General features: G+C 49.3%; 6 protein-coding genes across 6 annotated transcripts; 2 read left to right on the forward strand and 4 right to left on the reverse strand.

Annotated features, from left to right (window-relative positions):
* Nucleotides 1-1,239: 1,239 nt before the first annotated feature.
* ATNIH1004_008001 (uncharacterized protein) lies at nucleotides 1,240-2,347 on the forward strand (the record flags this gene model as incomplete). Its single annotated transcript, XM_033572614.1, has 5 exons — nucleotides 1,240-1,368; nucleotides 1,429-1,504; nucleotides 1,569-1,602; nucleotides 1,720-2,037; nucleotides 2,287-2,347. The coding sequence occupies 5 exons, from the start codon at nucleotides 1,240-1,242 to the stop codon at nucleotides 2,345-2,347; spliced, it is 618 nt and encodes a 205-aa protein (XP_033425929.1).
* A 685-nt stretch (nucleotides 2,348-3,032) lies between these two features.
* ATNIH1004_008002 (uncharacterized protein) lies at nucleotides 3,033-3,640 on the reverse strand (the record flags this gene model as incomplete). Its single annotated transcript, XM_033572615.1, has 2 exons — nucleotides 3,033-3,599; nucleotides 3,638-3,640. The coding sequence occupies 2 exons, from the start codon at nucleotides 3,638-3,640 to the stop codon at nucleotides 3,033-3,035; spliced, it is 570 nt and encodes a 189-aa protein (XP_033425930.1).
* A 1,498-nt stretch (nucleotides 3,641-5,138) lies between these two features.
* On the reverse strand, nucleotides 5,139-6,247 carry ATNIH1004_008003 (uncharacterized protein; the record flags this gene model as incomplete). Its single annotated transcript, XM_033572616.1, has 3 exons — nucleotides 5,139-5,535; nucleotides 5,592-5,947; nucleotides 6,005-6,247. 3 exons carry the CDS (start codon nucleotides 6,245-6,247, stop codon nucleotides 5,139-5,141), a joined length of 996 nt encoding a protein of 331 aa, XP_033425931.1.
* A 1,787-nt stretch (nucleotides 6,248-8,034) lies between these two features.
* ATNIH1004_008004 (SDR family oxidoreductase) lies at nucleotides 8,035-8,944 on the forward strand (the record flags this gene model as incomplete). Its single annotated transcript, XM_033572617.1, has 2 exons — nucleotides 8,035-8,315; nucleotides 8,368-8,944. The coding sequence occupies 2 exons, from the start codon at nucleotides 8,035-8,037 to the stop codon at nucleotides 8,942-8,944; spliced, it is 858 nt and encodes a 285-aa protein (XP_033425932.1).
* A 2,493-nt stretch (nucleotides 8,945-11,437) lies between these two features.
* Nucleotides 11,438-13,499, reverse strand: ATNIH1004_008005 (uncharacterized protein; the record flags this gene model as incomplete). Its single annotated transcript, XM_033572618.1, has 6 exons — nucleotides 11,438-11,727; nucleotides 11,806-12,173; nucleotides 12,272-12,643; nucleotides 12,707-12,913; nucleotides 13,073-13,282; nucleotides 13,360-13,499. The coding sequence occupies 6 exons, from the start codon at nucleotides 13,497-13,499 to the stop codon at nucleotides 11,438-11,440; spliced, it is 1,587 nt and encodes a 528-aa protein (XP_033425933.1).
* A 294-nt stretch (nucleotides 13,500-13,793) lies between these two features.
* ATNIH1004_008006 (uncharacterized protein) lies at nucleotides 13,794-14,938 on the reverse strand (the record flags this gene model as incomplete). The annotated part of the gene is made up of 5 exons (XM_033572619.1): nucleotides 13,794-14,323; nucleotides 14,387-14,464; nucleotides 14,523-14,541; nucleotides 14,605-14,632; nucleotides 14,679-14,938. The coding sequence occupies 5 exons, from the start codon at nucleotides 14,936-14,938 to the stop codon at nucleotides 13,794-13,796; spliced, it is 915 nt and encodes a 304-aa protein (XP_033425934.1).
* Between the last annotated feature and the right edge of the window lie 168 nt (nucleotides 14,939-15,106).

Raw genomic sequence — 15,106 nt, forward strand, 5'->3', positions numbered from 1 at the left:
ATTCATCAGCAGACTGCTTAAAGAGCTTGGAGTTCAACTGGATAAGAGAAAGAAGGACCAACGGATTCAAATCTTCTGTGACAATCTCCAAACAATCCGGCTTGTGCATAAAGATATAAACCGACTTCAGACAAGGCTTCGACACGTGGATATCCATAATCATTGGCTCAGGCAGGAAGCTCTGGAAGGAAGAATCCAAGTCAGCTACACACCAACAGACAAGATGCTGGCAGATGGACTCACTAAAGCACTGCCACGGCAGAAATTCGAGCCGTTTGTGGATCAGCTAGGACTTCGGGACATCTCTGGAGTCAAAAGGATTGATGGAAACACTGAACGGATATGACTGAATGTCAGATTCGACCCGGAATAGCTTCAAGGTTGCTGAAATTGGAAGGAAAGGTTCGAATCTGAGGGGGTGTGTCAAATAATATGGCCGTTGGTGGACCAGAATCATGTGACTGGATCGGGGTAAAACCCCCGTGGAGCACACAACAAAATAATCAATCAAGAATAACCAAGAAGAATAATCAAGAAGAGCCCAACCAGCTCAATTCATTCAAATAAGACCTTTTCACCAATCGTACTCTATTTCCTCTTCGGGATTAGCCGTATATCTGACACTAGCTAACGCCTTGGCGCTAGTTGCGCCATCACCGACTCCTTACCCCTGAGTCGTATACGGAGTCAAGAAAGCACGCACGCAAGCCCTGTACGAGAGCCAAGTGAGATAGTCAATATAACCTAGCGTCACTTCCACTTAGTAGGCTACGTCCGTGTAGCCGGTAATAGACTTCCTCTGCCCCCATTCAGTTCCCTTGAGCCGGTATTCACAACAATATCCAGACATTGCAAACAACGTTATATTATACAGTAACAAACTGCTTATTATGCGTCAGCCGTGGATAAGGTTCTGGAAAATTATCAACTACTCTCGTAGGCCATAACACTTACAACTTTTACCCCCTTTTTAATTCTACGAAGTACACAAGTGTAATGCACCGCTGACTAACTAGACGTGACTAAGAAAGGCTACATGACCTTACCGAATACGGTAGGTCTCTAACAGGCTGGGATGTTAGCTGATGCGAGCAAATCGCCAGTGTCATCATCGTCAACCAACAGCGCTCCGTGCATCATCTGCGCTATCGAAGCCTCGAAAGCCTTGAAACCCGGAAGAAGGAACCTGCTGGATGGCTCGGCTTGCTGCGAGAATAGCGTGAAACCATCACCGTCGCCATGGCGCTGCAGTTCATTGACCAGAGCTCCAGCGGGATAGGCAGCTCTGACAGGCGCATCATCCGCTCCCACGTCATGCGAGGCAAGAATACAGGCAAGCAGCGCCGATCCACTAAGAAGCAAAAGACTGTTGCAGAGCTCAAGCGCATCATGAATACTCCAGCATCTGGATACGTGATGCCGTGACAGGTGCTCTGGGGCGACCTGCGTCTCACTTCGTTCCCTCAAGAGCTCGACTCCGAGTCCGCGGCGCTCATGTACCAGTGTATGTTGCCTTCATTATTCGGCGCGTCATCCACGTCCCCTTGCGTCTGACATTGGAATCATAGGGTTCTTTGACATTAGTGATACGCTGTTTCCGCCGTAGTTCTGTACCAAGTTCGACATTATAAAGTCAATCTGGGTCAACTACATTCTAGCAGATAAAGCATGTAAGTGACAGCATCGCCAGCCGGTACATGCAGCACCGTTGACCACCAGGAATGCAGATTTTCATAGCACTTTGGCTACATCCGCGTCTTACGTTGACTTCTTCCGGCGGAAACCAGCAGTATCGTCCAAAACTCTTCACCACATCTCCCAGGCGTATGCTTTGGTCAATATTAAACTGTCGGGTCCCTTCTCCGTTTCCGACAGCGCTATAGCTGCTGTGGTCAGCCCCGCCATCTACCAGCAAGTACATCACCAGCCTGCAACGGGACTGAAACATCTCCACGGGCTCTATCGCATGATTCAGCTGCGGGGTGGAATTGCCAGGCTGATGCAAGAGAATCGTGGGCTGGCACTGAAGCCGTTGAGGTACATGAAAGTGCTTGCTTTCGCGACTTGTCTCTATTTTACCTTGTTTTAACATTCTTCGCTTCTGGATAACAGTTCATAATTTTCATCTAACTATTATCAGGCTTGATATTAAATTAGCAATGCAAAATGGCACACGCACCCTATTTCAAGGCGACGAATTGCCCCTTCACGCAATTCTATGCGACCCCGATATCAGCAGCGGGCAGTTACCCAGAGCTGCCCCTTGGATGCCACTCATCATGCTAGATCTCTTCAGCTTCTCAAGGCTGCTAAACGAGGTAGAGAGGAGGCAAAGACTGAAGCTTAGCCCTCTAGACTATACGGAGACGCTTCTGTCGCACCTCTATCGCCTCGTAGAGGCCTCGCCTCTAAGGCAAGCCTCTACCAAGCCTGGAGGACTTTATGGCGACGTGACATATCTTGCGATGCTGGCATTTATAACAACGTTGCTACCCGAGTACACCCGTGATAGATCTAGCTGCCCCCTTCTTTCTGATCGTCTGGGAAGCGCCATGCAAGATCTATGCATCACAGCATTGGAGTCTTCGGACTCTGATCCCCCATTACTCTTATGGATTCTTTTTATAAGTGGGATATCGGTGTTGAATTTCAAAGTCTATCACTGGCTATCGCCATTAATTGCTGACACTTGTGAGAGGCTGGAGCTGGACAACTGGGCTGTTATTGAGCGGCAGCTAAGTCAGTTTCCTTGGATATTCGCGTTGCACGAAGCTCCAGGCCACCGCCTATGGGAGGATATACGACTAAGGAGCAAACAGATTTCATGGGACATTTTATTATAAGAATTATCATGAAAGTGGATATAAACATTACCGTAACATACTTCTGGGTCGCTTAGAATTGTGGCATTTTATCATTATAGCTATTCATTGATATTCTGGCGTGTTCCATTAAATGGCAGGATATCGGGCCTTGTGGTATAGCTCGGGAGAGATGTAGGACTTGATGTCCGGCTCTCCCTTTTAAGAGCACTAGTAGCTGATGTAGGCATGCATTCCCTTGCCATTCTCCAGATCCCTGTGCTTGGCAAGTCTCCCTAGCATGGCAAGATACGCATCATAGTGCGTGCCACGGCTATGCGCGTGCATCCGGGCCATTAAGTTGCGGGCAATGGTCAGGTCGTCCGCACCGTACTTGCGAGTGGTCAAATAATACTTGACCTCCGGCTTGCCGCTCTTGGGGGCAATATCGAAGAAGTAGATGAAGCCATCGCACAAAGCTTTAAAGTCCTTCCACGAGTTGCCACCTGTGGTGGCCTCGACGGAAATCTCCTGCTCCTCAGGGAAATCTGCTGGCAGGCCTAAGACAGCAAGGGTCATGGAGCGCAGGTCCTGCAGGCTCTCTTCGGAGGAGTCGCAGATTCCGCCCATTGTCATGATTTCGCGGACCGACTTCAAGCTGGTGTGGGCTGACGTGAAGTACATCTTAAAGCGGGACTTGGATGGCTCCACGTTGTCCATACCCATGACGTTGGGCTTCATCAGCTTGCCCTCGGGGCCGGTGGTCAGGAAATGTATTAGGGTAGTGTAACTCGGGTCCTAGCGACGAAGTCTCGATTCTAAGGCTCGGCACATACCATTAGACTAGCCGTTGAGCTAGAGAGCTAAACTGTCGTGATTAGTTCAAGTGAGAGAAGCAAGAACATGATTCAGTATCATGAGATGTTCTATTCCATTCTGGGTGCCCGTAGTGTATACACCAAACTTCTACAGAGCGGCCGCCCATCCGTCTGGCAGCCCACTGTCTGAAACAATTTCCCCTACCCAGTCTTTGGAGCAAAAATTTATAGCCTTCCATGACTTAACCCCAGACTGCCATCGAGATCACGGCATAAGTCGAACAGGTGAGGCTGCCTGGGCGCGATGGTAAGCCCCGACTCGATGCCCGTATCTTTCATCGCCGCAATCGTCCGCTGAGCCTATTTCCACGGAATCAGATCGTCTTTGGTGCCAAACACGATATGAGATGGCGACTTGCAGTTTCCTTGAAGGATCTGTGCGTGGGGACTGGCCTGGATAATGTCTTCTTTCGGTGGTTGTTCAAGGCGATTGAAGCCTGCCGCAGCCTAACGTGGCACGCTCGGCCCTGCTGGCAGCCCTCTGTCCGTGTCAATTCATATGAAGGACGGCTCGGCTGCGAGAGTCTTTAGGTGCGATCCATCCTGCTGCTGCCTTCATTTGGGAGGGCACGTTGTATGCTGTGATAGGAGCAGGAACTCCATCGATGACACTGGAGGAAACGCCGCTGTGCGCTATCTTCTAAGCCAACTGCACGAGGGATTTTACGGGCTTAGCACGCAATTTTGGGACGATATCCTGTTGGTGGATATCCTACACTCCTCGGCGACACCTCATTCCGCTTATTCTTGAATGTCTTATGTCCCCGAGAGGCGGCAACGTGACGTCGACCTTGCGAGATATTGAGAGCCTTGTACAGCATGCAGTAAGATTACAGGGGCTTGGGCTTACAGCTCGGCGTGGTTCGAAAAATACGATAATATTCTGCCACCACCCTTGAACCACGATGAGGTTTTTCCGCCAAATATATTCAACAGTTAGTAATACAATGGCCACTATAAACCAGTACCAAGTATAGTATATAAATTATCTTGCCCGTCGCTCCGGGGGGTACCCCCGCTCGTTCCACTCGCTTCTCAATCCCCTTCGGGGACATCGAGGGGACCCCAGCCCCCTACGCTCGAGGGCGCTTGAATAAACACTAGAGCTTGAGCGACCCCCGAAGGGGCGGTAAAAATAAGAAATGACTTTTAGGCAGCTGGGTGGAGTTGGACCATGTTGACTATTTTTCCGGTTCCAGTTTCAAACCACGCTGAGCTAACTTCGAACTACGGTCAGCTGGAACCCGTGGGGGCTTTATCCACGTGGCTCGGTGCGTTACTATGTTATATTGGCTGGTCCGTGGGATCCCAATGGACCAAGGAATAGGCTAACAAGTTGGTATTAGCAATCTGAAACCTATAACTAACTAAACTGGCTGTTTCCTCGCGTGGAAAGGAGTTTCAGAAGCTACGGCTCTCAATTACACGCCGATCTCGAAGAAATTGACGCACAAAAGTTCTACTTGAGCTGTGAGATGCAGCCGGGCTGCACAGACTCCAGCCTGCAAACGAGCTCGTCCCAGATACCCTTCTGCAGCTTCTGGGCCTCCTCGTTGGTGAGCCACGTGGGCACCCAGAACTCCTTGACCTTGCAGCCGGACAGCAGCTTGCCGTGGCCATCCTCGCCCACCAGCAGCCCGTGTAGGATGGTGCGGCTGCCTATCTCTGCGGTTCGCGCCATCATGGCCCGGACCGCCTCGTGCATGATCTTGGTGAAGGTCCGGGCATCGCGGCCTAGGCCGGTGGTGCAGAGACCAGGCGCGACCATGGTGATGACGACACCTGTGCGCTCGATGGGGCAAAGGGCTGCGAACTGGTGTACGGCGCACTCTTCCACGAGTTTGGTGAGGGCGTATCTTTGACCACATGTTAGTTGCAAAGCCAAAAGATGGGATGGGTTTGTAAATCTCACCTCGAGTCCATCTTGGCCCGCTTCTGGTCGTTGAGCCCGTCAAAGATGACGCCGTTGCGGCTCTTGTCCATCTCGCCCTTGATAGTGTATCCGAGGACACTGACGATACAGACTAGAGTGGGCTTGGTGTTGAACTTGTTTGCACACTCTTTGAGTTTAGGCATTATGAGAGCGCCGAGGAACACGGTGCTGATAACATTGACAAACATACTCGTCTCCATGCCCTCTGACTGCGACCACGCGTCGATCATGAGCCCTGCGTTGCAGATGAAGCCGTTGATCCTGTCGAGCTCGTCTGTTATCTTTTTTACGAAGCTGTGGACAGACGCGTAGGTCGACATGTCTATATGCCGTACCTTTATATATAGAGGTTAATCTTCATAATAGTCCTAGATACCTTGCAGCAGACGTACCTGGACAACTCCCTTGCGGCCGGTCGTTTTCTCAATGTCGTTCTTGGCAACTTCTCCCGCCTTGAGATTCCGCACGGCCAGCACGACGCACTCGGCCGACGCCGCGACAAGGTGTCGCGCCGTCTTGAGGCCCAGGCCAGAGTTGCCTCCTGTGATAATATAGGTCTTGCCGATGCATGTCTTCTCGTCTACCAGAATCGGCAGCTTCCGGTACTGCTCGACAGTCAGTTGGAGCATCACCATCTTGGGTAGTGGTGTTGGCTTGTGTCCTCGCTAAGGATTTGGTGTATAAGTGTGGTGGTGGTTTGGGTAGGGGTATGTGTATGCAAGCTTTAAATTGGACAGCTGGAAATAGACGAGTGCCGTGAATTCTTGATGACACGATGTAAATAAGCAGGAGGGACAAAGTCCGTTTCTCCAAGGGATGGCCTTTAATTTCCTTTTATACAGTAGTCAGCACATGTTGGCCCGCGTCTTGTTGACTCTATCTCAGCAATCTCAGGCTCGGGGCCATGACACAGTACCACAGGGACCCCTTTAGACCTTCCGGCTAGATCCGCCCTCACCCCGCTTGGCCAATCTGATATTGGCGTCTTCTTTGGAGATGGCGCAATCCTCACCGTCCCACTGCCGCATGTCTGGTCAATTAGATATTGGTTTCCCTTTTGGGAAGTCGCTGAGACCATCCATAATAATCAGCCCTAATCAGCCTCCACGTCAGGCCTTTGCCGTACCTCTGTATCTTTCCGCAGTAACTCGGCTTCCATGCCTGTATCTCCAATTGCCAGTGGATGCGATGGCGATGGCTTTGGCGGGGTCTGGTTCGGTCTCCAGCCCCTGGCCCCTGGTCCCTGTGTCCTGCTCGTGGTGTTCAAGAGATAACATAGGTGAATGGCACTAGACCCAAACGGGAGGCGGTGCCTCTGCCAGTTATTTAGTGATAAGATACGAGACGGCAGAAGGTTCAGGAAGCTTGTCTTGTCTAGCGTCGACCAAAATGGGCCAATATTACCCATTATTCAGCATCTGCTCGGTACGACTTTATTCCTTTGTTTTTCACCTTTTTTATCCAGCTCTCCAGATAGATTCAGATAGTTAGAGACCTTAGAGACCTCATTCTTCAATGGAGATCCATTTTGTGATTATATGATCGGTGATACTGGCTCATACGCGTATTTAGCTGACCGGCATCTAGCTAAATAAGTGACTATCTAGGGCCTTATATAGGCTGTAAAACAAAGAGAGATCATGGAAAGTTATGGAAGTACTATACAAACAGAGACAGGTCCAACACACGCCCAACAGCCCAATGCACCCCCCTGGCACTGACTGACATCCAGAATCATAAAAAAGAAAATCCGTAAGATACATATATCATCATAAAATCAACGATATTCGCGTGTATTTCATTCATTCTAACTTAGTTTCCTCAGCAGATAGTATGATTATAACTCAATAACTCCCTTGTTTTATTTTATATAATGTGAACGGTGTGCTTCAATAGTAATAAAACAGTAGTAGTATAGCTGTATATAAAAAGAAATGCAAAATCAGTTGTCTTCTCACATAATTTTCATTATTTTTCGCATCGTTTTTCTCATTGTTTTTATTGCGCTATAGTAAGCGGCCTTTCTCGTATATTACAGTACATCAACATACTAAGAAAGGTATTGACATCTGTCGCATACGAGTTGGACAATCTCCTTGGCGGCCGGGGAGTACAGCACTTCCACGCTGTGCGGAGTGGAGGTCAGGTCCTTCTCCGTCGTGCGATTGACCTGGACTGTGATATTGTAGTTGGTGCAGGGGGTGGTAGTGGCAGTGGATGACGGTGGGCTGTCATCCCGGGTGGACTTTTCGGAGATAACTCTACCTACTGTACCTAGCGGACGCCGATGTTAATTCCGGCGGTGGCCCCTCGTATAGCCCAGGCTTATATCCCACTGTACTCGGTACGTACTGCGTCTGTCTTTTTATTCTGCAATTAATTCCTCTCTCATCCTCGAATTCCAAGTGACCAACCTATAATCATGCCCCGGATCTGGTTCATCACCGGCTGCTCGTCCGGCTTCGGTCGTCAACTGGCCATTGCGGCCGCGCAGAACAAAGACACCGTGGTAGCCACGTCGCGCGATCCTTCCAAGCTGGCCGATTTGGCACCGCTTGGTGTTATTCCCAAGAGACTTGATGTGCGGGCCAGCGATACGGAAGTTCAGGCGGTCGTCGATGATGTCGTCTCTAATATTGGACCAATTGATATCCTGGTGAACAACGCGGGGTACATCCTAGAGGGAGGAGTTGAGGAGTGCAGGTATGTACTAATACTAGTCATAAAACCGTCCCACCACTAATAATAGATACAGCCACCAAGAAATCACCGACCAGTTTGACACCAACGTCTTCTCGCAGATCCGCGTCCTCCGCGCCGCTCTTCCCTCCATGCGCGCCCGGAAGTCCGGAGTCGTCGCCAATTTCGGGTCGATTGGGGGATGGAATGGATTGCCAGCGGCGGGCATGTACGGCGCTACCAAGGCTGCCATCGCAATCTATACCGAGGCCCTGCGCAACGAACTAACTCCCTTCGGCATCGATGTTACCTGCATTGAACCAGGCTACTTCCGCACGAACTTCCTTACCAGCGGCCACAAGATTACTGCTAAGAACCGCATCCTCGACCTGAACGTTAGCACCCAGGCCACCCGCGATGCCCTCGCCGCTTACAGTCTTCACCAGCCCGGCGATCCCGTCAAGGGCGCCCAGGTCATCGTCGAGGCTCTCACCAAGACCGGTCGCTGTGAAGGCAGAAGCCTGCCCGGGAGATTAGCCCTGGGACGGGATGCTTTAACGGCCATCAGCGGGAGTCTGGCCCGCGAGCAGGAGATGCTGGACAACTGGAAGGAAATTATCGGCTCTACGGACTGTGATGATGTCAGTAATTAGATTTATGATCGACGACACTCGGACTAGAGATTTATAGATTGAATCGATAATCGACTATTATACAACTGTGTGTAGTTAGTGTGCAATTTTGGAGTGTAGCAGTTCGCGTATATACGGCAGTTTCAGAAGTTTCTCCTAAGTGATCATGGAAGGAGATGCACGGAGTATATCGTAGACATGCTGCGGATCACAATGCGGCCAGCGTACAGTTGGACGAATTATAGGTTTCTCAAACTATTCTTGGTTGTCAGTTACTCTGTGGGCTATAGGTTAAATCTTCTCAGCCTCCACTAGAGAAATCGATCATCATTCTTGTCCATTGCCCTGTCCCCACGTTGGCCTTAATCCATTCGCCTCATCTGTTTCTGCTGCAGTTTCCTTTCTTCTTCTTCCTTTCTCTTTTTATTAAGAGACTCGGGCTATGGCCAAGGCCAGACCCAGCCTCGCAGCGGCAATTCCTCATAGCCTCAACCCCAGATGAGCCAGCCCAGCATGACATGTCGTCTGACACAGAAAAGGGAACTCAATCCTACTGCATCGAGCTCAATAACGATCCAAGGCCTATTCGGTCATTCTTCTGGATCTAACATTAGATGGGGATGTCCATATTCAGCGCAGATTTATTAGATATCTCCTGTAATCGTTTTGCAGGTCGAAGCAGTAGAGATTTTGAGTTCCAGTGAGCTCGGAAATCTTGAATTGGAACTAGCTTTGGTGATTCAGTCTGAAGACTGCAGAGGGATTCCTGGAATTGAGGTCTAGGGTTAATAAAGATGGCTAGGCTTCGAATCTAGTAAAAGGGGTTACAGAAGTAATGTAAAGATGCCTAAGATATATCTAACCTTGTTTAGCATGTCAACAAACACTTTTTTTTGCTTCATAGTATAAGGAGATTAAAGCAATCTTCTCAACATTCCGTCTCTATTCTTTCATTCTTTGGGTTTGCCTTTATTTTTCTAAGAACTGGTTATGATTGACTTGATGCGCAATATAAGGAACCCTAGTAATAGCAGAGCTATTATAAAGCTCAAGCGACTGGACTGATTCTTGAACACTTGACATTAAAGCACTGTCATTTGATGCACTGTCAGTGGTAATTGCAAGCTGCTTAACCAGATAACTACAGTTGTGGTGGATTATTCCTCGTCTTAAGATTCGTGCGCTCGTGTATTTCATGGGTCCACCCATCCTCTGTTTGTCTCGTTCGTGTCGGATTATCCTCATTCAAGTACTGTTCCTGTAGGATCAGCCTTGCCCAGGTGGGGGCCAAAAAAAGAGAAGGGCTGTCGTTTGAACATGCGCTGGATCTAAGGTCCAATATTAAATGCAAATCAAGTCAGACCATATCAAACACCCTCGGGGCATCGCACTCCAAAATGGCCTCAACAGGCCGAATCATTACCTCTTCCAATGGGCCTAGGCAAAATCGGCGGGGAATAAAATGAACTCCATGCGATGGTGGCTGAAACCAAGCAGACAAATTGCGGTGGATATCATCTTTGAGTTATATGGATTTAACTGTGGAAGTCTGGTCTACGGAGTATCCAGGGTGGACGTAGAGAAACGATGCCATTACACTATGCACCGACAGCAATCGTCCAGGCTTGTAAGTACCCAGCAACACCTTGTATACTCTAATCTTTCCAATCGACAGCAATTCAGAAAGGTTTCGCCTGCGTCTCATAAGATACTAAAAAACAGAATAACGGAAAATTTATTAGAGTACAGATTTTGGCCGAAGGACTGGAATGAGGTCATAATGCTTCTCTTTGATACAGTATATGTCGGGGGACTGTATGACATCTTCGGTCAGAACAGATGCGACAACACTACCAAGCATGTGTGAGTCTGGCACAACCCTCTTAGGGACAAAACGCATCTGCGACTTCAAGTTACAGTTCAAAGGGCACTCTTGTTCGGGTACTCTCAACATTCAGGACAACCTCAACAACAGCACTAGAGGTGGAGTACTACACAATACCCACCCATTTGCGATTAAAGCGACGGGCACAGACTGTGATTGCCCTCAGTACGCCGCAAGAGAGCACGAGCTTGGATACGAAGTGGACATAGGAATCCAACCCCCGTTTTCCCTTCACAGAAACCATGCGTATGATGGACCTTGGTCCATTACAGGCCCCGGAGATCATTGACCCGAGGCCGCTAGCACCATGGCGAACTCCGGCCTCTACTGAAATCGATATCGAACCCGACTGAGAGAAAGCCAAGGCCAAGGCCTCAGCTACGCTAACGACGACAAGTATTACTGTCTTCTCGGATGCTTCAGGACAATATAATAAATTAGGGGGGGCGGCAGTAGGCTCTCCTAGAGACCATGGGGTTTTAGGCGCCTAAATGGTATTTTTTTTCAAAATTGACAACGGTAGCCCTAACTGGGCTAGATGAGACTCATCCAGAATGTACTCCACTGCAGCCCGTCGTTCCTTCATAGAAGGGAAATATAGTACATGCACGTTAACTTCCTCAGTACGCCTACTTGATGAAACGGATCTGCTCCCTTTTCCATAAAAGTGCTGCGGATAAGACTTGGGTTGCTGAAAAAGCCCCGACAGTCTTCATCTGGAGATTATACCCGGCAGCATAGATCGTGCGGACCTGACGCTGAGCCTCGAGGGGCAACCCCTCAATCGACTGTGTACTAAATGGAAACCCAACGTATGGAATATGCGCCTTGACATAGCTAGTTAATACACTGTTCACAACAGCAATACCCAGGGCGGCCCCCAGCATACGGATTTGAAGGGAGGCCCCGATGGCAACCGCTTAAGTGAGTCATCGTCAGGTGGTTTATATTTATATTTTTATTTTTTTGGATACTAATAGGGTCTATCCAGACTTACCTTGGTCTTCCTTTCTCACCACCAAGGGGGTGAGCATGTACAGCGAGGCCATCGATAGTCCCGACCCAAGTCCGGCAATAGCCATGTATCCGAACTGCCCCGGATAGATCGCGGTACTGGTGGGGATTGCAGACAAGAGAAAGCTCCCGACTGTCTGTAAGATTGCCCCCAGAAGAAGAAGATACACAAAGGCAATGTGCCATCGGCCAGTGCAGATCGAGGCGAGTATCCCACCAAGCGGTGAGGCGATGGCGTAGGCGAGCAGCATCACGCCAGCTTCTAACGGGGACTTCCCATAGACTGTCTGAAACCGCTGCGGTATCTCAATATATACAATGGTGATCGCAGGTCCGGTTAAAAAGAAGCCACTACACAATATGTAAGGGCAAGAAAGATTTGTATTGTCCTTGCCCATGTCGTTGTATATTCATGAGGGACGAACAAGGAGAGAAATTCAGCCACGTACAGCAAGACACCCATCCATGCGCGGCTATTCAAAGTGCGCCAGGGAAGCATAGGCCATGCCCCCTGTTGGAGGCCCAGGTACCACTCCCACAATGCCAGGAAAATCCAAAGGACACCTGATACCGTGAAAAAGCTGATAATCAGTGCTGAGGACCATTCATATGCTACATTTCCCTCGAGCAATGCCGCTACCAGCAGTAGGGAGGCCGCAAGGAGAAGAAGCATGCCCAAGGGATCAGACTGTATGGCAAGTTCTCGAAGGGTTCGTCGGAAGCTCGTACAACTAGCAGAGTTATCCTCCCGGTGGCCGTAGGGGAAATACCTCGGAATGACAATGCATAAGATCCCCCACGACAGCGCTCCACAGGGTAGGCTGATGCATGTTAGAGTGCTGACATGTATGTAGGTATAAAGTACGCACTAGTAGTATACGTACTTGAAGAGAAAGATCCAGCGCCATGCCCTGGATACCGTTAGTGCACCTCCCATCAGCGGGCCCAGGATTAGGCCGAGTGCAATAATGGTAGATCCTGCCGCGCTGACAGCATCGTATTTTTCCGGCGGAACTATGCGAAGGAGGCCGTAAAGCGTGAGTGAGAAAACCCCAGAGCCACCAACGCCTTGGAATGCGCGGCAGACGATGCTGCGGGTCGGTCCTTAGCAAGTGGTTCTGAGAGTAAAACAGGACAGTGATGTACTAACAGCTGGTCCATAGACTGCGCAGCACCGCATCCTCCAGAGAATGCGACAAAAAAAAGTAAAGAGCTTAACAGAGCCCATTTGTATCCGAATAGGTCATTACATTTGCCCCACATAACGAGAAAGCCTGGGCTTTTGGTTAGCCGGAAGTGCATGAATCGGAATAGGGCTCATAATGCCTGTGTAGGACAGTAGGTACGCATTGATGACCCAACTGCTCTGCTTCGAACCGGACAGATCGTTGGAAATAGTGGCCAGAGCGGTACTGACGATGGTGATCTCCGCACTTGTTAGGAAGAGAGCCAGTCCGAGCCTACGCATAAAGATACATTATTTTTGCATTAGCGTTCGTCTTGTATTTTCACCCACAGGGATCGGTGCGTAACCTACCCAAATCCGGCAAAGAAGACCCAATATCCTTTTAGGTACGGAATGTGTTCTTCTGTCAGAACGGTTCTTGATATCCTGGTTTGCCCTTCATGATTGGCATTGGCCAACTCCAGAGACGGGCCTCGCATAGTACGTGACATGGAGAACCGTGCGTATGTTCGGTGTTGCTATTAAAAAGAACCCGAGTGTAGTCACTGGGCGGGTGAAATAATAGAGAAATCGCCCTGCGTTAGTACTGACTCTTCTCACTGGGACAGGAGGAGAGTGACATTAAGACTATACGACAGACGTATCGTCATCATCTACGTCACTACTTGGATTATATCCACCAAACTTCTCGAGACGTAATGGGAACACCATCCCTTAACTCTTTCATATTATTGGTGTAGGTTTTCCATAGTTCGATCATATCTGTTGACTCCCAACTAGTGCACTCAGGACCCACAGCTTTCAATCGCCCTGCGTATCATATGGGTCGTCCGAACTACTGCTTTTTTGGTTCCAGATCCTGGGATCTCATGGCCCCCTCCATGGACATAAACCCACCGAGTGTTGGGACTACAGAATCTACTGGCCTCTTCCGCGCCCTTTGCCCCTGGATCTTTCACCCCCCAGATGTGCGCTGTGGGAATATCCACCAGGTCCCTCGCAGCGTCAGCCTCCATCTCTACAACCCGTTTTTCCTGTAGAGTGGTATAATCCACGGGAGGCAACACGATGGAGAAAAATACAGCAAACCGAAAAGGAACGTGGACGGGCTTCCCAGAATTGCGCTCTTTTGTGATGTGGATTATATAAGATAATATCAACGTGGCTGCTTGACTGAATGCTATCACCCCATCGTAAGGACCGTCCGTCTGGAGGTGTTGGCTTAAGCTCTGGTGAATGGATAGCCAGGTAGAAGGGTCTTTGTCGTCAACATAGGCGAACGTTTGCTCACTAGCTGCGGCGATGATCTCGACTCCTGCGTTTGTTCATTCTCGCCATTAGGACCGTTCGAGTTCTTCCCAGATGGCATTCCACCTACCGGGATACATCTCACTGGGAATGGTACCCTCAACGAAGTCGTAGGTAATGTCATCACCCAATTCGTAGCGGATTTCAGCTAAGTTAATTCAGATTAGGAAATGCGGTGGCCTGGAAATTCCTTGGGGAACTATCACCTGTTTGGGTTTTGAAGATCTAGATAATGAGGGTATGTATTAGTCGTCAGTCGGGGGACAATTGTTCACAGCCAACACGTACTCGAGAGTTTATACCTCCGCCATGCAAACTGGGCTTGGTCAGTAGGCTATCCTAGAAAGAAGACCTGGGCGTACCAAAGGACACGCATTTTCGCAGCGGTAGTCAGGTTGGTTAGAACACGAGGAGGGGGTGAATCGTCCTGGCGCGCGAGGTTGCTAGTGTCAACGTTAATGAGACGAGATAATGGTCGAGATGTATTGGAGCTTTGTGCTTTACAAATATGCTTGCTATTGGGATGCTGTATGACAAAGTTTTCTTGACCAGTTCTTAGAGTTACATTAATCTGCACTCGGACCTGCGAATGCCGAATGGTAGCACTCATGACAACCTTCATAATGCTGCAATAATTGACATTTTTGATGAACAATCAGTATGATTGTGCACGGGTATATAGAAAAGAGTGATAATAATGACGTTGAGAGTCTTCGTGTCCAGACAGGAAATGGATGCTTCCGGGATGCAACACTCATAGTTTTATCCGCCAAGTATGCGTCATGGACTC

Source organism: Aspergillus tanneri (assembly GCF_003426965.1).
Source record: "Aspergillus tanneri strain NIH1004 chromosome Unknown AapTan_7_pilon_pilon_pilon, whole genome shotgun sequence".
In the NCBI taxonomy this organism is placed as follows: Eukaryota; Fungi; Ascomycota; class Eurotiomycetes; order Eurotiales; family Aspergillaceae; genus Aspergillus; species Aspergillus tanneri.